The sequence below is a fragment of the Notechis scutatus genome, chromosome 8 (assembly GCF_049901735.1).
Source record: "Notechis scutatus isolate UNSWTSFEM ecotype Mainland chromosome 8, rNotScu1.2, whole genome shotgun sequence".
NCBI classification, from domain to species: domain Eukaryota; kingdom Metazoa; phylum Chordata; class Lepidosauria; order Squamata; family Elapidae; genus Notechis; species Notechis scutatus.
In genome coordinates, this window is record NC_142016.1 from 11,572,327 (window position 1) to 11,599,057 (window position 26,731).

General features: G+C 38.4%; 1 protein-coding gene across 1 annotated transcript in view; it reads left to right on the forward strand.

Moving 5' to 3' along the window:
• Positions 1-26,731, forward strand: part of ARID1A (AT-rich interaction domain 1A) — an 88,003-nt gene that overhangs the window by 20,786 nt on the left and 40,486 nt on the right. Inside the window, exons 2-4 of the mRNA XM_026676057.2 lie at positions 7,403-7,615; positions 8,366-8,878; positions 10,409-10,522. Of these exons, the coding sequence (XP_026531842.2) occupies positions 7,403-7,615; positions 8,366-8,878; positions 10,409-10,522 (840 nt within the window). The remainder of the gene's footprint in view (positions 1-7,402; positions 7,616-8,365; positions 8,879-10,408; positions 10,523-26,731) is intronic.

A 26,731-nucleotide genomic window follows, 5' to 3' on the forward strand; every position in this document is an offset into this window, starting at 1 on the left:
ATGTAATGTGATGCACCGTGACGACGTGAGTTTGACCCCCCTGGTCTAAAGTGATAGTTTTGAAGTTTGAGGCAGCTCACATTTGTCCTTATTTCAAAGACCTGGTTTTAGTAGGTTGTGCTAAAACATGTTTTGTTTCCCCCAGTTTTTATACTGTCTTCTTCCCCTATCCCCAAAGAGCTCAATATTTGAGAAAGGAAGAACAGAATTGGCAAATATTTTCACCATTCACAAATATTTAATATCGGCAATGACAAAGTATTTCTATCTGCTCAGTGTTTTTGCTGAAATGGAAAAACAACCACATCCAATGTTGTATCTCAGTTGAATTCTCTTCCCAAAACTCCATTGGGGCCACTGCATTAGATGGATATTGGATATAAGATATCTAAAGTTATCAGCAAGCTTACATGATTCTTGTTGATGACTTCCATATTATTGTTCTCTCTTCCTTATTCTCCACCCCAATAATTATAACTTTGGTATTAAGAGAAGTCTTACACAAACTACCTAGCATTAATTAACCAGTACTAAGGATCATGGGAAAGCCCATGCTACCAAAGTTGAAGTTCCATTGCCACAAATCGTGAGGTGTTACATCTGGTAATTAGTGAGGTGTTACATCTGGTAGTAAGACCTCCACGTGCATTCAAACCCACCGTGCTATTCCTTTTGGGCTAAATAATATTATACAAAGCATAGAAAAAAACTAAGAATATTGAACAAAATAAAGGCAGGAGACAAAATAAAAGGATTGGGGGGGGATATTTATGACTTGTGTTTCTCATTATTGCTAACAGTGTGAAAGTTGCACTGTTGTGCCTTGTGTATCTAGAAACACAGGTAATAAACTTCCGGAAGAAAGACATATGTTTGTATCTGGAATAATAAACGCAATTTTAGTGTTCAAATTTAATTTTATTTGATAAAATCCCTTTAACTAAATCTTTAAAAAAAGATCTATCTAATCTGGCAGGTGAGATTAAAAAAAACAAATAAAAAACCTTAGCCAGAATATGAGAACCTCTGTTTTATATTCTTTTTCTTGGTGTTCATTGCAACCATTGTTATTTTGTCAAACCTAGAATGTGGCAAGATTTCACATGATCTGCATATTCTGAACCAGTACATATCATTCCATTGGAGTTTTGACTTACGTATCTTGCTAAAATAATTATCAATATGCTTTTTGAAATCTATGTTTTAAGGTAAAATGCCTTCAAATATTTAAAAATGTGATTAAAAGAAGCGGGAAAGAATGGCTTGAGTTAGCTCATTTGACAGAAGTTACATGGAATAACAACAAATTAGTTGTTTCTTGTAGCTGAAAAGTACAGTTGCAGCCTTATTTATCTTCCAGCCAACTATTAGCTTTGTAGACTTTCACCTTTTCTTTGTAGCTGTGCAGGATCAGGATGTCAAACGGTGTATTGGCTGAATAATAACCAGTTTGGCTTACTCAGTTAGAAAGCTTATGTTGAAAGGAAGGACTTCTTGAATAAGTAATTTGTGCTTTATTAATGTATGAGTCAATTCTCAAGGTGCAAAAATTACAGAAGCATGTAGTTCTAAAAGCTGACATACATGTAGTTCTCAATTTATGACAATTAAATTTTGGTAGTCAGGGAGGTTGTAAAGTGAATCATTACAATTGTTAAGTGAACTATGTGGTCATTAAATGAATCTAGCAAGTAATGGATTTTGAAGTTTTCTGCCAGAAAGTGGCAAAAACACATCACATATTGCATTCATGAGACTATAAGACATGGCACTTTGTAAGTTATTGTTTCCGATTTACATAGAACTGAGATTAGTCTTTCTGAAAGTTGTCTTACTATATTTATTCATCCTTAATTATAAAATGTAATTATGGTGAACATTCTGTGCTGGGGCCCTCCTGACTGTCTGTTGGCTTGTTTTGAAAGTGTTAGGGAGGCTTCACTTTGAAATTATCCATCCAGCTTTTGAACTAACAGTCATGTTACCCAAACATATTCTGGCCATCAGAAATAACATAATGTGATCATGATTAGAGATAGGTTAGCACAGGAATATATATAAAGTTGCTTCCCCCAGAGCCACTTTGTTAATGAGATGGGTGATGGCATATAAGTTTAATAAATAAATAAAATGGCTGAAAGTAGAGTCCCACCTTTGGATTATATGCTTAATTGATGAACCAGAAATGGGTGCCTTCAAAATTATGTCCACCCAATCACCCCCAGAAAGAACCAGTGAGCCCACCGAGGAGGCTACTACAGCCTTTTAAGCATTTTGTGAATGGATTGTGTACCCTAGTTCACTCTCTGCACTAAGATATGTTTTATCCAAAATGCTAAATCATAAACTGAAGAAACAGCACAGCACAGCATAATGTGTGGATCTAGCCAATGGTTTGACCAAAATCCTAAGAACTTTTCAAATAAGGAAATGAGATAATGCCTCTATTCCCACAGTGTCCACTTATCCCTTTTTTAAAAAAAGAATTCTCATCTTAAAACTAGTAGTGTGAGTTTAAAAAGTGGTTTATTTTCTCCGGAGGGGTCAGATAGACACTAAGTAATACAATGCTTTAGCCAAGGGAGACAGACAATCCTTCCTCTCTTCCTCTCCCCAGAAATCTAATTTCTTTCTTGCATTTGTCTGTGAGCCCATCTGGGTTCAGCTGGGAGGGGAGAGGATGGAGGTGGCATCTGCACATTTACCAAGCTGTATTAAATCTGTGCAGTGTTGGTGCAAGCTTTCATCTGCTTGGTGGCTTTCTGGTCCCAGGGGCTCAGGGTTCTTGGTCCTCATTGAGTAGCTTGAGCCAAAGCAGGGTGCAATAGAAGAAGAGGCAGCAACAGCTGCTGCTTCTCCTTGAATTGCCCAGTGGAAACGGTCTTGGCTGGCTTTCTACCAGAGCCCAGCTGCCAAACAATAGCTTGTGCTTTCAAGGCCATGTGGAGTGTCACATGACCTATCCTGCTGCTGGGGTCCCATCCCCATCTGTTCCCTCCACTCTTTCTGGGTTATGGTCAGAGATTATGAGAGTTAACCTCCCTGGCAGGGGATGGTTGTGGCTCCAGTCTGTGTGTTCAGAGGAAAAGACACTTCCTGTATTTTGATCCCAGTAGTGGTTCCTGGCTTGGCTGTACAGGGATAGTAGGGTTGGGGCCTGTGAGCTCAGAGCACGCTGGAGAAGGAGGGATTATCATGCAGTTGCCCCCCCCCCTTCCCATTCCACCTCCGCTGCTACGTCACCACAACACAACCACTCTGTGCTCTCATCGTGTTGGTGTCATTCATTCAGTGCCAAGATTGCTTTAAAAAATTCCCTTGGCCCCAGTTCAAACAGGAGTACAGCTGGGATGTGTTAGATTTTAGGCAGTCTGCCCTCAATTTGAGAGGAGTTATAAATAGCTGCACTGACTTCCTTAACTAGCACACTCTGAGGTAAAATGCAGGTTAATTACTGTGGGAATCAATTAGAGCTTCCCTCTGTTAAAGAGCCAGTGAGATTCCTCCTCCCCTTCCCCACGAAAAAAAATATTAATTTTTGTTATCAGGTTGATGGCACAGCTGGCCAGGAGGGGGAAAAAATCAAGACCCAAGGTGGGCTTTGTAGTTTCTCCATATTCCTGAGGATTCTGCCTTCACTTCTACCTTCTGCAGTGTAACCATCTTGAAAGTGTATCAGAAGTCTTCAGCCTTTGTTTTTATAATTAGGACTAGCATTAATTATAACATTAAAGGTAGCAATGTCTTTCCAATTTATTTATTCCAATTTGGTGTTAGAAACTGAATTTGCAAATTTGCAATGCTGCCATAACAATTTGCACTCCTAGAAAACCATTGTTTTGAAACTGCCAATCCCCAAAGCAATGATGCCAGTAATCCAGCTATAAGTTCTATGGCCCGGCAGACACAGGTTACTTTTGAGAGTACTATTTAAATGTTGAGCAAGAGGAGGGGATGTGGATTATATTTGCCTTGTTCTGGAAGGAGACCCAATTTGCAAAACAGCTCAGTGCAGAGGTAACTCATGGCAGAGGTACTCAGTGTTTTCCCAGCATCCCGTAAAACTTTAAAAGCCGACAAAACCTCTCCAATATTATATCATAGATAAAGAAAGGGGTGTGCTCTAAGCCAAAATCTTATTACTTAAGAAGCTTCATAAAGAGACTGTTCTTCTTTAGAATGGGGCATATGGTGCTTGGAGAAACGTGTCCTTGGAAAATAACATGCAAACTGAGCAGATAGGTTAACATAAATTGATGGGATGGAAAGGGATAGCATTACTACCTTAAAAAAACCTCATGCTTTCCTCTTAAATGTTAAATATATCATTTCAAAGGTTACTTATACTCACACAGCAGTCTTGCCCAACTTAATGCTCTCCAGCTGTGTTACACTATAATTCTCAGAGTGGATATAATAAAAATTGTAGTCACTACACATCTGGAAGATCCAGCTTGGCATAGTTGCTCTGAGATATTTAACATTCTTTTCTTGAGAATATAGTCATGTTTAGATAGTTCTAGGCATCAAATACCTCTAAATATTTTAAATTTAATCCATACCCATCAACCCTAATCAGTCTTGTAGAAGAGTTAGGGGATGCCTTTCACAAAAATGCACAACATCCATTGGGAAAACAGGAACTTAGCATGGGAACACAGGAAAGTGTGAGAAATACAGTTAGGATGTCCTGCTTTGGAGTCTCTTGGTTATAAAAAGGAAGGAGGGAGAAATGCAAATAGGCATTTCTTATCATCTTATCATTGCTGATAAGATTCTATTATAGCCTTTATCAATAAAATAAATCCTAGTATTTTTTGTATATTTGTTTGCCAACCTTTACCTCAAAGGACTGATGGTTGTGAAAATTGTAATCCAGAGCATTGTAATTTGTAAAATTGTAATCCAGAGTGGTTGTCTGTCCCTGCTTTGTGGATGGAAAATGGGAATTTGACTTGGATCAGGGCAATCATTTGAAAAAGCATTTTCATGGGAACCAGACCAGCTTGTGCAAATTTCCAGGGTTTTTAGCGTTTTTTGTTAAATTAGCATGAATGATATTCTGATGAGTAAAAAACTTATTCAAAGTGTTTGATTAGCTTTAATGTGGATTTCCAATAAAACATTCAGTAAAGGCAAACATTACAAATCACTTCTGGTCAAGAAGCATATGTAGTTAGATCCATATATTCACCAGAGATTGAGTGAGGGTTTTTTAAAATTTGCATTCCACCTTTATTATTTTTACAAATAATTCAAGGTGGCGAATGTATCCAATATACCTCCCTCTTCCTATTTTCTCCATAAACAACAACACTGTGAGGTGAGTTGGCCCGAGAGAATGACCAGCCCAAAGTCACCCAGCCAGCTTTCTAAGTTAAGACAGGACTAGAACTAGAATTCATGATCTTTTGCTTTGTAGCCTGGTGGTTTAAACACTACTCCAAAACTGGCTATTCTCCTCCTTATAATAATCTGGAGTTTGTACTATTTGCTTCATGTTAGGTTTTGGGGAACAGAAATTCTGAGATTATTTCTGATTTCTTCAAATTTAGCAAGTGGTAAAGAGTTGTTAATGGTAAAAAAAAGATCTGGCTTCTAGACAGGGGTGGGATTCAAAACTCCCAGCAACCAGTTTGCTGCCCAGTTGCTGGGTAGGCGTGGCCATTGTGGGCGTAGCCTACCAAAACTTCCGGAAGGCCCATTTTCCCCCTTCCCAGAGCCTCTGCGCAGACCCTGGACGTATCTGCATTGAAAATGGGCCGTGTGGAGACTTCTGGGAGGGGTGTGCGGGGCCAGTCAGTCAGTTCAAATGCCAGTTCGACGAACCAGATGCAAATTTAACATCCAGTTCGCCCGAACCGGTCTGAACTGGTAGAATCCCACCCCTGCTTCTAGACCAGTATTTTGCTCTTATATTTATCAGTGTAATATTAACACATGAAATGCAATCATGCTTTACTGAATTTCCCACATATCCGTTTAAGAAAGACTTTCCAGTCCTTTACACTTTAAATTCTATTTTATCTTGGATTACTCTTTAAAATATGTTGGTTTATTTTCTCTTAGTAATAGCTTCTTACATGACATAAGACCATATTCAGTTTTGATAGAGTTTCTTAAATATTAAATTCATATTTAGTTGCAATTTTTCAACATGAGATAATCACTGCAAAATTGAAGTGAAATCTAGACGATTTTAGGAATGTGAGGCATACATGACTTAAATATTGAACGTTTGGGTCCTTCCTATCCTGATCCTTTTAATTTAAACCAGAAGTTTTCAATTTACCATGGATATTAGAAGCTTTTATACAAGTTATGTATAAAAACCTAAATCTATGAGAATTATAAGGCTTTTTAACATTGTACTAATACTACCCAGGAGTGAGAAAAGATACATTAATCTGTTTTACAACAATAATTCTCATGTGTTTTCTTTAGGAAACTGAAAAAGCAGATTTTTAAAAATCAAATAGAAAAGTGTTGTGGTTTTTTGATCAGTCATACCAACTTAGTGATCTAAAATATCAGAACATAATTGAAGAGTTATTTGTTGGTAAATTCCTATATTGATGATCCTTCCAGATAAAAGGAGGAAGGAGGATTCTCAAAAAAATGGGGTAGGTTATCATGTCTTAGTGTGGTTGCTGGAAACTAATAAAATCTAATATTTTTGGTCAATCTAGTTAGCTTCAGAATTTTGATTTTGGCCTAGCTTTCTTAACCTGTAAGCATCTTCTCATAATGAAGTATCCTTTAGCATCCGAATGCTGCAGCTAGTGGCAATAGTCAACACTGGCAGATTTCAAAAATGCTAAACAGGATTGGCACTGAGTAGCAATTGAATAGGAAACCACTAAGAAACCCCAGGGCCATAAGACTAGAGTGGGAAATCAAAAAGCATGAAAGGAATATTTAATTGGAAAACTAAAGTAAGAGCACAGTTGCCATTTGGCCAAATGGATACTGGGTGTTCTCATGGTTTTAGAAGTCAATTAACTTTCAGTGCCAAAAAAATTTGAGTGCAGAATTTGTATCTGTTCCTTCTTTCCACCACTCCTTTAATTCTCAACCACAGCAGCACCAGGGAATTTTGATTTTTATTGGCTAGGAATTGTAATCCCCCAAAATTTGGAGGGCATCAAATTGGAGAAGGTGTGCCAATAGTAACTTATTCTAGGGCTCTGTAGATCTCTAGAACAAATAAGATTCTAAAAGGTATCTTTTCCTGTGCCTTTTTACTTCCTGTTGAATTTTAATGACAGTTAAAAGCTTGTTTACCTTTGTTTTACTTTTCTTTTGGTTGGCTCTTTGAGAGTTCTTCACAAGTGACAACATTGTTAGATAGCTGTCTATAGCAATTGGATATTTTATAACTTATTCTGATTTTCTTTCCTAGCCATCCAGTCCAATGGATCAGATGGGGAAGATGAGACCTCAGCCTTATGGAGGAAACAACCTATACACACAACAGCAGGGACCTCAGTCAGGGCAGCAACAAGGCCATGGATATCCAGGACAGCCATATGGGCCACAGACTCCACAGAGATATCCAGTGGGAACTCTAAGCAGGACGCAAACTGCAATGGGCACTGTCTCTTATGCACAGCAGGTAAAGAGGAAATACGCAGTCCTCTGAAAACATATGCTTATTTTACATAAACAGGGACTATGTCTCAAAACCTTAAATTTTGATTTTGAGTGAACGGGTTTGTAAAGGATCATATCTCAGTTGTGTCACTAGATTCATTTATTTACTGTTACTGTGCAGTTTTAAGTCAAGATGACTGAACTAAGATAAGTTACATTATTGTAAGCAAATAAATGAAGACATTGCTGGGCTGTCTCATCATCTGTTGGGCGAAGGCAGGTATGCTAAATAAATAGAACAGAATATTTGCTGTTCCTATAATAGAACAGTTGTGACCATCCATGTTATGATCATTATGTAAATAGTCGTAACTAATATCTGAAAACTTCCAGGCAAGAGTGCAGATAGTCTTTGACTTAGCATCACAGTTGGGACTGGAATTTTGGTCACTAAGTGATGCAGTCATTAAGCAAATCTGGTTTCCCCAATCGAGTTGCTAGAAGCCCTCTGGAAAGGTCGCAAACCATGATCACGTGACCGGAAGACGCTGCAATAATTGTAAATGCGAGCTTGTTGCCAAGCACAGTCATGCCGTTGCACTGTTGTAACTTTGAGGATGGGTCAAGTCAAGTAGGAGGCTGCTGTAACTTCAAACTGATGTTAAATGAATGTTCATAAGTCAAGGACTACCTGTAATGTATCTCTGACCTCTATTCTTCAGTGCCTTCCTGACCGATATATTGATTTCTCTCCTCCTCCTCTCCCAAACAGATACCGCCTTATGCACAGCAGGGCCCTACTGGATATGGGCAGCAGAGTCAGAGCCCTTACTACAACCAGCAGAGTCCTCACCCCCAGCAACAGCCTTCTTATGCCCAGCAGCCCCCCACTCATGCCCCACATGCTCAGCCCTCTTATCAGCAAACACAAACTCAGTCTCAGCCTCCTCAGCTTCAGTCATCCCAGCCCCTCTATTCCCAGCCACAGCCACAACCATCCCACCAGCAGTCCCCATCTCCATATCCCCAGCAGCCAGCGCCAGGCCAGCAGCAACACCCCCAGGGCCAGACGCCCTACTCTCAGCAGCAGTCCCAGTCCCCTTACCAGCAGCAGCAGCAGCAGCAGCAGCAGCAGCAGCAGCAGCAGCAGCAGCAGCAGCAGCAGCAGCAGCAGCAAGCTCAGCAGTCTGCTACCTCAGCGCTCGCCCAGCCATCGGCAACGTACCCTCCGTCTCAGTCGCAGCAGCCGTCGGCCTATTCTCAGCAGCGCTTCCCACCTCCACAGGTAGGTTGTCTTCCACAAACTGCCCCATTCCTCTACCCCAGTCCATATTTCTGGAAAGCCAGGCAGCTACGCAATAGCTGCCCAGGTTCTCGTTCAGACCTATTAATACCTTTCCTGCTCTTCAAGTGGAAATAGAAAGTAATGCAGCTTGGCAAAGAGATGAGTTAACTCCTTTGCAGGCTGGGGAATTCTGGGAGTTGAAGTCCACACATCTTAAAGTTGCCAAGATTAAGAAAAACTGCCTTAAATCTTTGAGGACACAATTACTTATCAATACCTGAGTAGTCCATTTGTTTGCGACCAGACAGAAAGCCAATTTATATCCAGCAAAATAAAACACCACCTTTCACTGTTTGTCTGTGGCAGCCCACAGGCAAAAAGTACTTCATCAAGTGCAACCTGATTTAGATACATCAATGCATATCTTGCCTTTTCTTTTAGGAGCTCAAAGCGGCATACATTGTTCTCCTTTTAGTACCATCTCCTGACCTGGTACAGCTGTAATTTATCCTGCCCAAATATATCTGTAAAGCAATTCAGGCTAGAGATAATTCCCAGGTTTTTGATGGGGCAGAGTGGGGATTTGAACCTTTTTTCTCTTCATTTGCCATGTGACACTTGTCCTTCTTTTACCTTACTTTCAAAGAGAGGTGTTGCATGATAAGTAACAAAGAAGTACTTGAATTGGAACACCACAGTTTTAATGTGAGGAGAAGTGAGGATTCTTACACTAATGCAAAATCACAGGAAAATGAAATGGGTGATTTGAAGAAAGTGGAGCTTGTCTGTTCAAAAATCTCCCATGTGCATCTTTGCAAACTAGGGCAGTTTCTGCAACACTGTACTTGCTGACCTTGAAAGGCATAAAGCTTGGGGAGGCTAATACCACCGCATATTAGTTTTCTCTGCATGGTGAATTGTTGCAGCAGAGGTCTTGAGTAGGTCTCCCAAATCTCTAACTTATGGCAAGAGAAAAAGGAAGATTCAGGCATTTTCCACTGTCTTCACTATATCTCTGGAGTAGAGATCAACAGGGCGGTGAGTTAACCATTGAATGCCTGCCGTGTTTCCAAGAAGCACAAAATGGCAGGTTGTTTGTTAAACTTTGTTCATTGGGTATAGGTTTTTTTTTTTAAATACAGAGACAAACACACATGGGCAACTCGGAGAGAAAACAACAAAATTATGTGCTTGCTGAACCTGGATTGATTGATTGACAACCTGTCTATCTGTTTGATTGGATGTACCATCAATATTTTACTCCTTGGCTACTTACTGATGTCGTTTGTTATACAAGAGCAAGAAATAGTGACCCAACATGGGAAGTTAGGAAGGGTTTTTAACAGTAATGGGTTTCACTAATTTTGAACTTCTGCAGTTGTTTATAATACATACATCTAACCGTTGTCACCACTTGGGGCGATTGAACAGAGCCAAGGAAGACAGATGACTGTACCGTAACTTAGACTGAGATAAAAATAATATTTCTGTGGGTTTCCCCCCCCCACTGGTTGATCTCTTATATTCTAGGAGTTGTCACAGGACTCATTTGGCTCCCATGCGTCGTCTGGCACATCAATGGCTTCCAGTAAAGGGCAAGAAGATGTGACTTTGAATCTGCAGTCAAGACCCTCTAGCTTACCGGTGAGTCAAAAAATTAGATAAGGGAGGCAAAGTAGGATATTTTATTGTGCGTTACCGTATCTTGGAAAAATTGGGGGAAACCCTCATGCACCATGGAATTCTAAATTACTGAATATAAGTTGTCTTTTTTTTTTTTTTTACTTAAATGAAAGAATTTTGCCTGAAGTATAAGACGTATGTGTTAACTCTTGGTTCTGCTATTTATTTATTTTTTGGTTTGTATTAAACTCACAGTATGAAACATCTATTGCATTGTATAATGATATAATTTCTATTGATTTAATTTCTGCTACAGCTGAACTCCATTAGCTAATTGTATTAACTTGGTTAACTTGATTTTTTTTTTGCAGATGTGAAAATTCATTCAGATGTGGTCAATAGTTGCATCTTTAGTTTAAAAAAAAAGTCTCTAAGTTATATCAATATGTGCTTAGAGCCTAAATAATGATGAAGATGCTAGACTATTCATATTTTGGTGATATCCCTGATCTGCATGTAGTAGATGGTGATATGATGGACCATCACATATATAGTTCCCTATTTATGTCCCTAGCTATATCTTTTGTGTTTTGTGAAGAGAATAATTAGTAGGCTAATGGCTTCGTATGTATAGCTCTTTCCTGCTCCTCAAAGGACAGCCTTTGTAATGTGTGAAAAAGCTATTTAGTGCCTCGGCCTTATGCCAAGTTTCTCCTCAAGAGATTACCCCCAGCATCTCAAATGAGTTTAAGCTGCTGACCTGGAATTGGTTTCTTCCACTTATACTAGAGTGTTTGGCTTTCAAAATAGTGCACCTCTCAAAACAGTAGTTGTGAGCACAAAATGCAAAAGAGCTCGGAGTTTTACAAAGCCCCTTACTATATGTTTAAAAGATTTACTAGGTGCCTCTTTGAAAAGGTAGTCAACATTGAACATTTCAATCATATAGATAAAACATTTTGCTTTAGAGGGATGCAGAGTGCAGAGAATGTTAATACCAGTAATGGAGTGAAGGACAGGTAACTTCCTTCTCAGATACTTACTAAAAAGAAAATAATAGTCATTGTATATCCTAGTTTTGACTACAGAAGAAACGGATGAAGTAGATAGCACTAAATAGAGATAGAGGTTAACAGTTGTGCTGTTACATATAGTCACCTAGTCAGTAGTTTGCCAATAGTTGGAATTAAGTTTCTCTTAGTGGAGTGACTTCAGTTTAAAGCAGAATATTGTGCATTCAGATTTTTATGCCTAAATGGTAGGTAACATTACATAATGTATTGGAACTCAGCTGTCTTTCCAAATTATCTCCAGGATTGGTTGCTGAACAAAGTTCCTAATTCCTTGTTGTTCAGGGACATGGATAAGCGCTCCAGATGTTTTGGACTATAATTCCTAGTCTTCTGTTATTAATCCTGTTAGCTTCAATAGGATTTGATATGTAGTATATGCAGAGATACCAGGTTATTTGATCCTCATTAAAATAAAGAAAATAACCTTTCCAATTCAGTGATTCTAGGATTCAGTTTTCTTCCTGTGTATTATTACTGTAAATCTCTTCAGAAATCAGTTGCACTATGTACAAGTGTTGCTTACTCTGACATAAACTAGTCATTTGTGCTTATCTGACAGCTTGCAGTGCTGCAGGTCTGAGGGTAGGTGGATAACACTAGGGTTTGAGTGTGGATCCCTAATTACTTCTATGAAAAATCAGAAGAGGAGCCTACAGTAGTCTCCATACATAAATACATGTAGAATCCTGGGAAAAGAGTGCAGAAAGGGTCACGGAATAATAGTGGTAGATTATAATAGATTAACAGGTAACAGATAATCAGAGTTGGAAGGGACTTTGTGGGTCATCTAGTCCAACCCCCTGCCCAAGTGGGAGACCCTACACCATTTCTGACAAATGGCAGTCCAGTCTCTTGTTGAAAGTCTCAAGTGATGATCTCCCACAACTTCCGAGGGCAAGCTGTTCCGTTGGTTGATTGTTCTCACTTTAAAGCAAGTTGGAGGTCAGCTCCCTTCCTGTGTCATTTCTCCAGTTCCAGACTCTGCGGGGGCGGTATGGGGGCTTCTTTTGGTGTTAGATAATGAAAGCTTTTGCTACCAACTTTCCAAATGAACCTGGGCCTTTCCTTCTCCCACAGGCCTATCCTAGTGTTATCCTCAGACCTGCAGCACTGCAAGCTCTCAGATAAGCACAAATGACTACATTTATGTAGGAGTAAACAATACTTGTAGATAGTACAACTGATTTCTGAAGAGATTTACAGAGGAAACTGAATCCTAAAATCACTGAGTTGGAAAGATTGTTTTCTTTATTTTATCTGCAGAGAAAGGCTGAGTTTTTGTGAATGTTAAAGGCACAACTCTGTATCTCATTGCCCAGATGGTCAGTAAGTATGCAGAGGATTTTCAAGCCCAACACAACATCTCTCCGGTGATAGTCTCTTTTCCAATCCCAAATTTACCCTGGAAATGCTTGGTGAATTGAGGCTATCATTTAGATTGTAGATGGCTGTTCCCTGGGGATTCACATTACTTATTTGACACATGTCTAGATTTCTCTCTCTTAATATGTTTCTTTAAATGTTAAACAGAAAAACTCAGCCTGCCCAAATAAATTGATGTGCGGTGTAATAATGTGAGCTTGCGCAAGTCAGGAAGGCCTTTTTCTAGAGGCACCAGTTAACTCAGAACTCTCTTTGTGATCAAGTTCCTATTTTATTTAAGTGCCCATAGATACTGCCACCTCCATAGTTAGGCACTCTGAGGTTTTGTTGCTGTTTGTTTGCGTCAAAATACTCTTTAAATGAAGGGAGGGGAAAGAATCTAGGAGGGGAGAATGCAATTATGGAATTCGGAATTGCTTCTCCACTCTGAATCTCTTTAAAAATGGAGCAGTCCTTTTTAGTTGTATAAATATACAGTAATTTGTCTAAGTCATCATGCACAGAATAAAATGGCATATGAATGACTTGAATAATACTTCCACCACATTTAGAAAAGAGGCATTATTCAATTGTATAGGAGAATCCTGCCTATAAAATGGTGGGTGTTAGTGGTATATAATTAAGATCTTTTTTAGAGAGTATGGCAATCATGGTGAAAAGCAGGCTAACTTTCTATTGATGATAGTATTTTCTGTATCAGCTGTGCAGATATTATGACAAAAGGGCTATGTGCTTACAACCAGGGTTGACACAGTTCTCTTTCTGACTTAGTAAAGTCTTCATTGCTTGCTTACCTGTCTCACTATAAGTGAACAGCCAAGGGGTAGTCAGCCTTATCTGTGCCACAAATGTAGCTGATAAGGACACGAAAACATCATTTATGGTGGCTTCCCCTCAGTTATGGAGTAGCCTCCCACTGCACATAATGTAAATTGAAACCTAGATATCTTTTTGGGAAAGTTCTTTAAGACCTGAATTTGGTTGCTATAAAGAAAAGAAAAGCCTTGCATGACCAGCAGCTGCTTAATGAAGGATCAATTGGGACAGGGGTGTCAAACTCACAGCGTCATGTTGTCACATGACATATTGTGACTTTCCCCCTCTTTGCTAAACTGGGGGTGGGCGTGGCCAGTGTGTGACGCATCCGGGCCGCGAGTTTGACACCCCTGAATTAGGAAGAAAATGAAAGTCAAAAGCAGGTGGCGGGAGGTGGCAGAGTGCAGAGCATTCAAAAGGGCAGAGATATGTGAGGAGACAGATGGATAGGGAAGAGTTGAAGTGAAGTACAGCAGTTGAAGCATGAGGTCCTATCCTAACAACCACAACCGCCACTATTGGAACTGCCTTGCTAACTGATGTGATCACATGGTATTTTTCCTAATAAATTGGCCCTTCAGTTAAGTGATGGAAATTCCAGTCCCAATTAAGTGAATTAAGTTGTTCAGTGAAGACTACCTGTGTATTCCATGTCAGCAGAATGTATTGTATTGCAACATAATTTCTATAAATGTTCAAAAATACATGCAATGTGATTTTTAAAATTTAGATTTGGGGGTTGTGCCTCATCAGTTCAAGGCTGAAAATCAGTTTTGTGATTATAACTAGAATGGAATATTTTGCAATTTCCTGTTTGCTTTAGATTCTTTGTTGGGCTTGGAAACTACAGTAGTTTAGTGGTTTGTATTTAGAGCCCCTTTCCCTTTTTCCTAAATTATTTGTATAAATGAGAAAAACCAAATTTGTGCAGCCCAAATATGATCCTAGTAGGAGATTTTATTATTACATTATTAGATTCACCCATCTTGTTTTTCTTTTGCTGTAGTCCTTCTCAAAGGACTGGATTTGACTTAAGGTTATATAGCCCAGCTTAAAAGGAACATGATGGCACATAACTCTTTCAAGATTGACAGTATAATTTATTAATGATACACATGAAATAAAATGTTGAGACTGTAGAAGTACATCAGTGAGAGAATCTTTCTCTGGAACAACTTCCACATCAAAATATGAAAATACCTTGGTTTGAAGTCAAGAATAACAAGCAGATCTCTTAAGTGATTTATTTGACACATGGTTCTAATATGAACAATGCAAAAGAAGGAGTAAAGGAAGTCATATTTTGATACCAAGACTACTACTATATAAGACAGACACAGACTATATGTTGTTTAGGCTATTTACTAAGGCCATTTCAGAATGGGCACTGCTGTGAAGATACATAGTTCAGTTATGAGCAAGATAAATTTTCCATAATTTAGCCATTACAACCATAACTACTTCTTGGCAGAGTGGAGCTAATATGTACCTCGCTTTCCTAAAAATACGACCTACCTGAAAATAAGTCCTAGCTTGATTTTTATACATGCGCCCAATATAAGCCTTATCCCAAAATAAACCCTAATTAAGATCCTGCCCACTCCAGAGTACACAGGTAAAAATTAAGCTAAGGTGGGGATGGGGTGGAATTGCCCTACTTGCTTACCTTTGGACAGTTGTAGCTAGGCCTTGCATGCCCTGACACCTGCCTCACCGGCCCATTTGCAGCCGGGAAGGCTGGCAAGGCTTTCCTGAAAGCCTCTATAGCTGATAACAAAGCTCTGGATCGATCCAGAGTTCTGTTATTGGCTTCAGAGGCCTTCAGGAAAGTGTTGCTGGCCGCTGAAGAAAAAGTTCCTGAAGGCCTCTGACAGTGAAAAGGAGGCCGAGGGTGACATACGCAAGTGAGGTTAGTCAGTGGGTGACATTCCCCGAAAATAAGACCTAGTGCCTTTTTTGGTGGCAAAAAATATAAGATAGGGTCTTATTTTTGGGACAATACAGTATATCAAGTAAAGTTTCTGCTTCATCTCTTGAATTCCTTTCTTTGAGTAACTCTTGATTGTCTAATCTGTCTTTAGTTTCATGCTGATAATTTTAAGATTTGTTTAGATTAGAGTGGCAAAAATAAAACAAAAACAAAAAGTTGGACCATAGGAATTTAACAACTTACGAATATAATCATTCTGATATCTTAATCAGGGAGAGAGCTTTTTCATTGTATCGTCTTTTGTTCAATTATGAAATGTAGATTTTATTTTACCAATCTTAATGTTAGTCATCTGAATTGATATCAACATTGGTTCTCTAAGTTTTTACATGCTAAGTCAAGATTTAGTTTAATCGTAGTTTGTTGAATAAGCAATAACAGTAAGCCCTCAATCTCAGGCAGGGCAACTTATTTCCAGTTGGTTCATACATGCTAACTACTAGTTGCTGTACTGGGATTGGTGCATGAGATAAATCTATACCAGGAGTGTCAAACTCAATTTCATTGAGGGTCGCATTGGGGTTGTGTTTGACCTCAGGGAGGGGGCGTGGTGTGGCCAGGGTGGGTGTGGCCGGCTTGATGTCACTCATGTTGGGAGCACCTGTGGTGGCCCAAAGTGCCAGCAAAAACGGAGCTTGAGAGGGTCGCATGCAGCCTTCTAGAGCTATGTTTTTGCTGACAGAGGCACCATGGGCCAGTCCTCCGCTTTTTCCAGGGCGGCCCCGCAGATTTAAGCACCACGCAGGCCTTGAGTTTGACACCCTTGATCTACACTAACTCAGATTCCAGTTAACCAGAACTTGAAATTGTGTGTGTGTGTGTGTGTGTATATATATGGTATTCAACTTTGTTCGGGTATTTTCCCACGTCATTATAGTTGTGCTTTTTAAAGTTGTAGCGTTTCGGCAGAATCTCATCTGCCATCATCGGGCACTATACAGAAGCCTGATGATGGCAGATGAGTCTGCCAACGCTCAACTTTAAAAGCACAACTATAATGACGGGAAATACCCGAACAAAGCTGAAAACCATACATATAAATACCCGCGAAAACTTAAGAAAACATACATACATACATACATACATACATACATAATTATGATTGGGACCTTAAGTAGTGTATTCAAATTTGCTTCAATATCCAAAGCAATTAATATTCACAGTTCTTTGAAAAAAAATCTATCTCACAGTGGTCTCACTAGTGGATTAAATTAACCCTCCCATCCTAGAATTCCCTTTTTTTTTTTTCCTGCTCCAAGAATGGCTGGGCGTGGTGGAAAAGGGGGCCTTTTTCAGACTGGGGAGAGAGGATTGCTTGAGCAAAGATTCTCTCATTGAATATTGGATTCAGCTCGTAAATCTATAAACTCATAGGGTCTTATGTAGGGTTAGGGGTTTGGAAATAGCAATGAGTATTCCACTTGAACTGACTGACTAATTCATGATTTCTTTTAAGGACTCTTTTGTACAAGCCATGATGATTATTGGCATCAATAAAACACTTAATAGTAACAAAAAGCAGGAAGAATTGATAAAGTGGGAAGAAACAAATATGGTGAATAAATGCTCCTGGGGCCTAGGTCTAACTAATTAACCATACTGTAATTAGACATAAGCACAATGTTATGTGTGAGATACAGCAGAGTTTAAACGTTTCTAAGGTGTTTCTTTTAAAATATATTACGAATGTTAAAGGATCAGAAATTGATAGTATCAAATTAGCAGTAAATACAACTAATTTTCTACATTGTTTCCATCTTTTAAGCACGCACTTGTGTGGTGTTTTGTTGCTGAATTATTATTTTTTAAATCTGCCTGAAAATTAATACACATTTCTATCTATAGGAAGATGGGTATAAAGTAGTTCTCATTTAGTGACCACAATAGTGAACCACAACCTGGTCGCTAAGTGAAAAACCACACGACTGCAACTATGCTTACAATCTTAATTCAGCTTTCTGTTGCTTTACAGATCTGCAAATGTCACAAATGCAGGCAGTGGTCTCAAATTTACGTTTTCTTCACCATTGTAACTGAATGGTCATTGTCTGAGGAAGTCGCTAAGCAAGGGATACTGTGTATTCTGTCCGTGAAAATATTTTCGGCAATGCATGGACTTCTTTTTTGATAGGAGATGTACATGTGCATAATTCAGAACTGTGAAAACAAGATTATGATGTTTCACTTTGCCTGTTAATTTGAGAAATGTGAATTAAATTCTGTCACTTTGAACCAGTCTGCCTACTCGATTTTCAGTAACAGTATTAATAGGAAATGTACCAGTGGGAATCTCAAGTAGCTTCTCAAGTGACTTACAGGGAGAGCAGTAACTAATGTATCTCTTGAAGAAAGGCCAGGAGTAAAGGGGACTGGAAGGTAGAGAAGGGAGGACATCAAGAAAAAGAGGAGTGAAGCTTATTAGAAATGGCAGTAAAACACGTGCCTTCAATCTGGTGTGCATTTTGCTGGCTGATTATACCAGCCAAATTATTAGACCAGTGCATAATATACAAAAGTCAAACCTCAAATCAGATATAAATTTACAGTGGTACCTTGGTACTCATCGTTAATTGGTTCTGGGAGGTGCAATAACTACCAAAAATGATGAGTAGCAAAAAAAAAAAAAAAGGAATAATTAGTGATACAAGACAGCAGACACCAACAAGTTCTAGCTTGGGTGTTGAGTACCAAACAAACGATGAGTACTGGGACAAAAAATTTGTGTCAAAAATGCATTGAGTACCAAATTTGCTGAATTTCAAAGCAATTGAGAACCAAGGTATCACTGTACTTAAACAATATTGGAGAAAATCTATCTATGTAGATACTAAGAGTTGACACTGATTTGATGGCACTCAGTCAACCAAACAACCAACAGTACTTTGCAGTGGGAGTAAGCTTCTTTGGACTTTTATTCCTGATTCCCATTAATAGTTTAAGAAATACTTTGTAAATCAATTGTACATCTCACAGAATCAACTATGTACAATTTGCTTAACAGATATTAAAAATGTGAATCTTAAATAGCTTTTAAAAACAGTTTTAAAAAACTTTTTGATTAGTTGGGTTAGTATAAGATTCCATTTTACTTACTTGACTGTTCTGTTAATACCTTTTTTAAATTATGAATTTATAAATACTCGATCATGTTTCATGAATCCTTTAAAATGCATAATTGTATGTAATTTGTTGTAAATATTTGTTTACCAATTTACCTATTAAGCTTATTTTGTTGGATGAAATGTTATTACTTTTTAACATTTGTAGCACACTTTAGTAATGAAATAAATTGTCATATGATCAGCTTTAAAATGTCATCAAACTAGCATTAAAATGGTAATAAAAGTAACCATATGATATATGTTTACATGGTCAACAGTTTGGCATAGCAGTTTTAACACAGTAATAGTGGACCTTATATAAAAAAACACCATTTGGTACAGGTAGTCCACACTTAACGACCCTAATTGGGACCAGAATTTCCATCACTAAGCAAAGTGGTCATTAAGTGAAACCTAACATGAGTACACCACTTAGCGGTAGCCTGATTGCAGTCATTAAGTGAGGACTTCATTTTCCTCCTGGCCTTGTTTGCCTCTGTTTCAACTCTTCCCACCTACCTGTCTCCCACTTCATCTGTCCCCAAAGATCCAAGCCCAAAGGCCACAGGAAAATCCAGTTCAGTCCTTTATAATCTTGCCAAACTAAAGCTATCACCTTCTAACCTACTAGATATGCCCTGAGGGATTCTAGGGTGTGGCTATCCTGAATTTTTTCCATCCCTCATCCAGCGGCTGCAGAGTCTCTTAATTTCAGCTTCTCTCTGATAAAATGTACTGCCTTCTCTGTGCTACCAAGGCTCCCCTCCACTGCTTCTCCAGGTGCACATTCCATGTCAACTACCCAATATTCCATTTATATACTGACTTTATTATGGCCACCTACTCAAGAGGTCTCTGGGCAAGCTTACAGTATTCTAAATATCACCATATCATACGTTTTTATAAAGTACAGTATTTATAAAATAGTAAACTGTAAACATTCAAGTTTATTGAAATGCAGGTTACATTTAAGCAGAAGATCTGTTAAATCCAAATGGGTCTTTATGTGTGCACATGAATTTTAAACAAATACTTTAAATATTTTACACAGATACAAAATACAGAATGGAAGATCCGCATATATAGAAATACTCTGTAATGGCAGATTTTCTCTGCTGCATCTAAAGTCTGCTAAATTAAGATCTGTTTGCAATAGTAGAATTTTCTTTCATGATCTTTAGTATAGATCTTAGTTACTTGACTAGTAGGTTGGTGTTTGATTGAACTAATCATGACAGTCTAATGCAGAGTTTTCAAACTCATGATGACATGTCACATGACATATTGCAACTTTCCCCCCTTCGCTAAACCAGGGGGTGTGCATGGTCAGCACATGATGCATCCGGCCTGCGGGCCACGAGTTTGACAGCCCTGGTCTAATGCTACCTGTCCAAATCATTATCATCTCAACTACATATTTGTAAAGTTAGCCGTGGTACTTGTTTAAATTTGCTCTTATTGGTTTTCCAAGAAGTTCAGTTAAATGCTTGACTGTGAGAAAATAATCAGGAAAGATAGTCTAGTAAGTGTATAGAAGGCCCCTTTATAAAATAAAAATGTTTAATTATGATTTATTTATGTATCCGTTTTCTGAAGAAAGAAATACAGATAGTCCTTGTCTTATAACCACAATTCAGCCCCAAATTTCTGTTGCTAAGTGAGACATTGAGTGAATTTTGCCCCATTTTACGACCTTTCTTGCTACAGTTAAGTGAATCACTGCAGTTGTTATATCAGGGACATGAGTACTAAATGAACCTGGCTTCCTTATTGACTTTGCTTGTTGCAAAAGGTGATCCCATGACCCTAGGACATTGTAACTGTCCTAAAAACGGGTCAGTTGCCAAGTGTCTGAATTTTGATCACGTGAGCATGGGGGATGGCTGCAACGGTCATAAGTGTGAAAAGCAGTCATAAGTCACTTTTTTCAGTGCCATTGTATCTTTGAATGGTCAATAAATGAACTGTTCTAAGTTGAGGACTACCTGTATCTTCAAAATATGCCCTGTTTCAGACTTGTAAGGTAGAAAACTTACGTTAGGCGTGCAGCTACACCTATTCTTTTATCAGAAGGCTAAGTACTAAGTGAACTTCTAGCTGCAGTGTGATTTGATAAGGAGCTTTCTTGGCTTCTGTTGAAAGAAAAATAGGCTTGTTTGTCTCATCATGATACTACTGATTTCAAATAACTAATGAGGATAGAGAGCGTTGGATGTTAAACAAAACTCTTTAAGAGATTATTCAGTATCTAAGGAGTGATGTAGGAATATACTCTCCCCGGATTCTCTGCTTACTTGCTAACTGCATACTTTCCCCCAAGATTAAACATCAACTTGTCCAGCCTTTAGCTACATCAATCGATTTCTCTTTGTATGAGAGATCATTATTATAAATGTGTTGGTGCTGTTTATAGGGCACACATTTCATGAATAAAGGGTGTATGTGAATTCAGTTGGTAGTCTGAAAAACTATTTCACAGTTTATCAGAGTAAATTGTGTGCTTCTGTTCCTGTAGACAGACCAATGCCTTCAATAGACCAATGCCTGCATATTAAGTGACAGCAGTATCATATCATGAGCTTAGGATTCATGTTGTGATAACATAGACTTTGTTAAGTGATTTTGTTTACTAATATGAAGAGACGAAATTTCTTACCAAGATATTTATCCTCCTCTTTCCTCAGTTCACAGTGTGGAACTTGGCCCAACAATTTGTAAATTCATGGGAAAATAACATTTGCTTGCTAATTATAACTTGTCTAGGCATTGCTGTAAATGGTCCCAGAGTATACCGTGCCAGAGATCCATATGGCATTTGAAGGATCAGTGCCTCCCAAATTGTTCTGGCAGGAAGGTTTCCTGTAAGGCCTGTCTGTTGAATGACTGTGCTCATTTGCATGAAAAGATTAATAGCAAAACAAAACCATGCGTACGACTACCCACATCTTAATTTTATTCCTCTGGAGGCCAATCTCATTCTGAGTATCTGCTTTTTTTTTTTTAATAGCTGCAAAATAGCTTTTATTTCTAGCACTGCTGGAAAGGCTGTTTCTGGGAATCTCTTTTTGTTCCAGTGAAATGATTTCTGGGCATGACTTGTTTCTTGGAACTGATCTGCTTAGTTGTCCTGGTGTCTTCCACTCTTCTGAACTACAAGAGGCTAACCTGATGCTCAGAAGGAAATTCCCCACCCCTATTGCTGTGTCAGTCATGGCCCTTCCGAGCAGCAGGGGAGGATGTATGCTTGAGTCTCTTTGGAAGGACAGCCAATCAGAATCTGCCTTATAAATCAGGCTGCTTGAAGCCACCGATGCTGTTTGCTGTCCCTGTGCCTCAGGCAGGAGGCTGTGTTTGCAGCAGAATCATGCTATGCTCGATCCAGGGCCCATTTCCTGTTTCTATTCTAGTCATTGGTGGCTCAGCACAGCTTCCTGCCTGTATACGTTACCGATTCCCCTGATGGCAGCTCTTGTTTTCTTAGGAACAATTTCAGTTAGAAAATTAACTGAAATATGAGGGCAGCTGGGTCTTGGATAGGAGCAGATTAGAAAATCAGCGCATGCGCATCAAGCAATTCTGTCACTTCTTTCTTCTGCTTTGAGTTCAGTTCGTTGTAGCCAGGCAAGCTGGGATGTAATCAGAAAATTGCTAGAGGATTCTCACTGCTCAGCTTTGGATTTTCAAGTTTGTGGTTTGTTAATCTTGTGAAACCACAGGATTGAATGGGCCTCGATAGCATTGTTGCTTGCTCTTTACAAGCATACTGACTTACTGCTTTACAAATATATATTGCGGTAAAGCTTTGGTTTCTATCAGTGAAACCATGTGAAAGAGGGATTAAAAATCAGATTCCAAATGCAATGTTTAAAATGCTACTCTTACCATCACTTTTTCAACTTGAACCGAAGCAGCATACCATAAGCATTTTACATTTTCCCTCCTATAAATATTCTTTCTGGAATTGTCTTTTAGAGTTCAGAGTTCTAACTATATGGTTTTTCTTCAGGGGCACTCTTGGCACTATAGAGAACATCTGAACCAGTTAAGCCAAAGAATCAAGGGTAGGAATCATCACTCGACTGGCATTATTTCCTATTGTATTAGATAATATCAAGTTGTTTTTCTGAAGCCAAATAGATCATTTCTTAAACCAGTAGCATAAGAATTCCTAATCATAGAAGACTCTTCATACTGACAAAGTATAATGCAATTATACAATATGGAATTTCCATATTGTAAAACAGAATTTGCTCTTGTAGGCCAAAGAAGCTCCAACAGTAGAATTATATTTCTTCCTGTTTTTTCAGTGGTCTTAGTATTATTATAATGTACTTGTATTATATAATATTTTTTTGGCCTATCACTTCAGACACAGGGAGTTATGTAAAAATTGTAAAATTTTATACAGTGTCCTGTAAGATTAGGGGAAAAAAATCACTGTCCCTTTGATTGGCACTGGACCATCTTCCCTAGATTGAGACAACCTTATATTGTGATTTTGCTTTTATGGTTATACTATGCTAAGTTATATCATTTTGGGGTGTGTGTGTGTGTGTGTGTATGTTTTCTTAAGTTTTCGTGGGTACTTACATGTATGGTATTCAGCTTTGTTCGGGTATTTTCCCATATCATTATAGTATAAACAATTACCATAAATCAAAGAGCTACAATTAGAGCAAGAAACAGATGAAACAAGACTAAAAAAACACTGAACAAAGTGGACTTTATAATAAAGAGGGTGCAAACTTGTGCTTGCCCAAGAAGAAAGTTCATAACGCTCGTATTGAAAGGCTGTTTCCATAACATTCATCCAATAATTATAAATAAAAAAAGTTGATATGAGATTATTTTTGAATAATCTGGTTTTCAACTATTTAAGCCTTCAGGAGAACATTAGAATTGTCCCTGAAAAAAAAACAAATTCTGTGGAATTCAATCTACAACTGGAGTACTGTATCTTCTGTTAAATTTTAAGGTTATTCCTAAGGGCAACTCCATCTCATGCAAGCAATCTAAAAAGGAGATGAAATAAACCATGGATCAAAGTGGCTCAATTTTTTTCTTTAAAATGGAGACGTTCAAATTAAAACTAGGGAAAGGGGCTTTTAACAGTTAATTATTCTTCAGGAATAATAAAAATTCTGTCTCACTTAGAAATTAACTGTTCCATTTGGCTAAAGATTTTTATATTATTCACTCATTCACAATTTCTATGGCTGCCCATCTCAATCAAGTGACTCTGAGCAGTGAAATCATAAAATCAATTAAAATTAAACAGAAACACAGTCCAAAAATATGCATAGCAGGCAGGAAAAAAAATCATAACTAGAAGTTAATATAGCCAGGAAAAACAGCCCTTAGCACACTTGGTATCCCAGGCCTAGGTCTTCAAGGCCTTATGAGAGGCCAACAGGGTATGGACCATCCTAATTTCTGGAGAGAGAATGTTCCAGAGTGCATGGGTTATAGCAGAAAAGCATATATCCTAACCTCAGTCAACTGATAACTCCTTGACTAACAGGATTTGGAGTAAGCCACTCATGACAGATCAGATTGGATGGATAGAAACAACTGGGAGAACATGGTCTCTCAGATTCCAAGCCATGAAGGACTTTAAAGATGACAACCAGCACCTTGAATTGTACCCAGAAACAATTGGCAACCAATGCAGCTAACGAAAAAATTGTGTTACATGTGTCGAATCTCCAATACCATTTACTACCCATGCAGCTACATTCTGCGCCAGTTGAAGCTCCCGAATGCTCTTCAAGGGCAGCACCATGAAGAGCATATTACAGTAATTCTGAGTTGGAATATAGGAAGGAGGTGGATTCCCAGGAGGGATGGGGTGCATTCCAGAAGAGTAAGAGGCTACTCAATCCAGATGTTACACATGAGAGAAAGAGGGTAAAAATAGTCCCTCCCCAATTAATAGTTCACATAATATATTTTAGATGCAGATAGTACAGTCCTCAGTCTAGCAAGATTTGAGGTGTGAAAACAGTAAAGAAGTGAGTTTGGAAGAATCACCACATGATTCTGGTTTGATTTTGGGACTAAGAAATCCAGACAGGAAGGTCACAAGGGCATGATTGTGAGCAGAGCTTCCCAGTCTAGGAATGGGCACAACTGGCACATAACGAGAAGGTGTGCAAAGATCCTCCTAGCTCAGCTGTTGCCTGCTCTTATAGTGCAGCCACAGGCCCAAGAGGACCTCCATATTATGTACCAGATCCATTTGAGGCAATGTCACCCAATCCAGGACCAAAAATTAACAAATCTGGACATTGAAAGGGCCCAAGTACTTAAATCAACTCAGTCTTGCTTGAGTTTAATGGGATCCAGATAATGTGCTTCATTAAGGGTCCTTCGAAGCTCCATCTTTCACCACGTCTTTCACCATAATCTTCCTTAAAAGGAAACTGTCCACACTAGTTGGGTTGAGCTGTGGCCCCTGGAGAAGAGGGTGCACTACTTCAAGAACTAGCAGGACTACACCCTTCCTCAAGGAAGAAGTGTTGAACGGCCAGGAGTAGCACTAATTAACACACAAGGGGCTGAACTAACTATATTCCTGATTCGGGTTTGGACACCAATCTGTGGGATGGATTTCAATGTATTTACATAGCTGTGTCTTAAATGGTTTATTGGTTGTGCACGTTATATCTTATATATCTTCTGAATGATCTCCATTGAAAGACACACCCAGAGGCTTGGATTTGGACCATAGATATGTTATAAAGAATTAAGACAGTTTCAATAACTTGGATAGTGCTAGTTAAGTCGGAAAGATTGAGACGGAACTTAGCAATATTTATTTTTTGTGGAAGAATTATTTGAAGCAACAAAACTACATGTGGCTTTGCAATCTTCATTTCTGCCATTGACTATCATGGCAAGTGATGTTGGATGATCTTGATGAGTAATGATACTACTAACACATTGAATATTAAAACCTTGAAATACATAAATGACTTACCTGGGCACTTTTGACCTATTGTGGCTAATAATTAGCTTAGCATATGTCAATGTGTGCAGCTGTAAGCTGGTTACCATAGTTACGTACAAGATTTCTTGGGAATATTTCCCAAGTAACCTGTTCCATTATATCCAGCTGTTTAAATATAAGGTTGCTGGGTCTGTGGCTTTGACAGATCTATTTAGTCCATACTGAATACAAAGGCAAGACCTGTTAATATCAAAATATACTTCAAAATTCTTTTCCATATTAGGATAATCATTTTGCTGATTATATGAACACATAATGTCATAAATGAAATAAGTTGCCTAACGGTGTAGGCAATCAAGTCAAAATCAAATGCAAGGCAAACTACATATGAGGCATCCCAAGTAGAACTGCTCCTCTTCAATCTGTAAAAGTATAGGTAAACAAAATATTTACTTCTGTAAATTACAAAATACAATGCCTTGTATCTTTTTAAACCTTGTATTGCATAACGGCATCTTTCAATGATGAGAAGTCAGAATACCTAAATGCGCTGAAAAAACATAATCTAGAATTATCAATATCAGCCATACTATCAGGTGCATCAATGATATTTTGAAACAAAATAGAGAGAAGATGAAGATTTCTACATTTGAGGAACATTTCTGCCTCACTCCCCCAATTCTGCTTAATCCCAAATAAGGCCTGGTGGTCCTTCATTGTAGTTGACATTGGCCTTAGTGAAATTTGCCTGTATTAAGTATGACACTTTCAAACGCAGGTCCCTACTTAATAGCTTTAAGAAGCTAATTTCTTCTATTTTTCATGGTTTTTCTATTTCTTCAATCTCAATTACTGATTTATAACAATTATCACAATTTGTTACATTATTATACTATAAATATACTTAGCAAAAAAAAT